This window comes from Fusarium proliferatum (genome assembly GCF_900067095.1).
Source record: "Fusarium proliferatum ET1 genome assembly, contig: FPRO_scaffold007, whole genome shotgun sequence".
Classification (NCBI taxonomy): domain Eukaryota; kingdom Fungi; phylum Ascomycota; class Sordariomycetes; order Hypocreales; family Nectriaceae; genus Fusarium; species Fusarium proliferatum.
The window spans coordinates 2,108,152-2,108,463 of record NW_022194796.1 but is presented as its reverse complement, the minus strand read 5'-3'; the positions used below and the strand labels follow the sequence as shown (position 1 = coordinate 2,108,463).

Below are 312 nucleotides of genomic sequence, written 5' to 3'. Positions count from 1 at the left end.
TCATCCACCTCCTACGGCACCATCAACAACGTGGAGGCTCGCCTCAACAAGGCCATTAGTGAGATCCACCGTGACATTGCAAAAATCCATCGTGAGATACACCATATCCTTCTTTTGCGAAATGAGGACTTGAAAGCTCAACGGCGCTGCAATCGAACCTTGTTCTGTGTTTTGGGCGTCTTGCCGGGGATTGTCATGTCTTGGGACCTTTGGCACCGGTTTGCCAGGTAGCTTTTCGACACTGGCTTTTCGAAGGGCTTTGTGGTAGAAAGAAGTAACTGGATAGGATGGATGATGAAGGGGCTGGAACAT

At 49.7% G+C, this 312-nt stretch overlaps 1 protein-coding gene across 1 annotated transcript; it reads right to left on the bottom strand.

The window, feature by feature from the left end:
* FPRO_07477 (uncharacterized protein) lies at positions 1-312 on the bottom strand (the record flags this gene model as incomplete). Its single annotated transcript, XM_031234462.1, has 1 exon — positions 1-312. The coding sequence occupies one exon, from the start codon at positions 310-312 to the stop codon at positions 1-3; it is 312 nt and encodes a 103-aa protein (XP_031084197.1).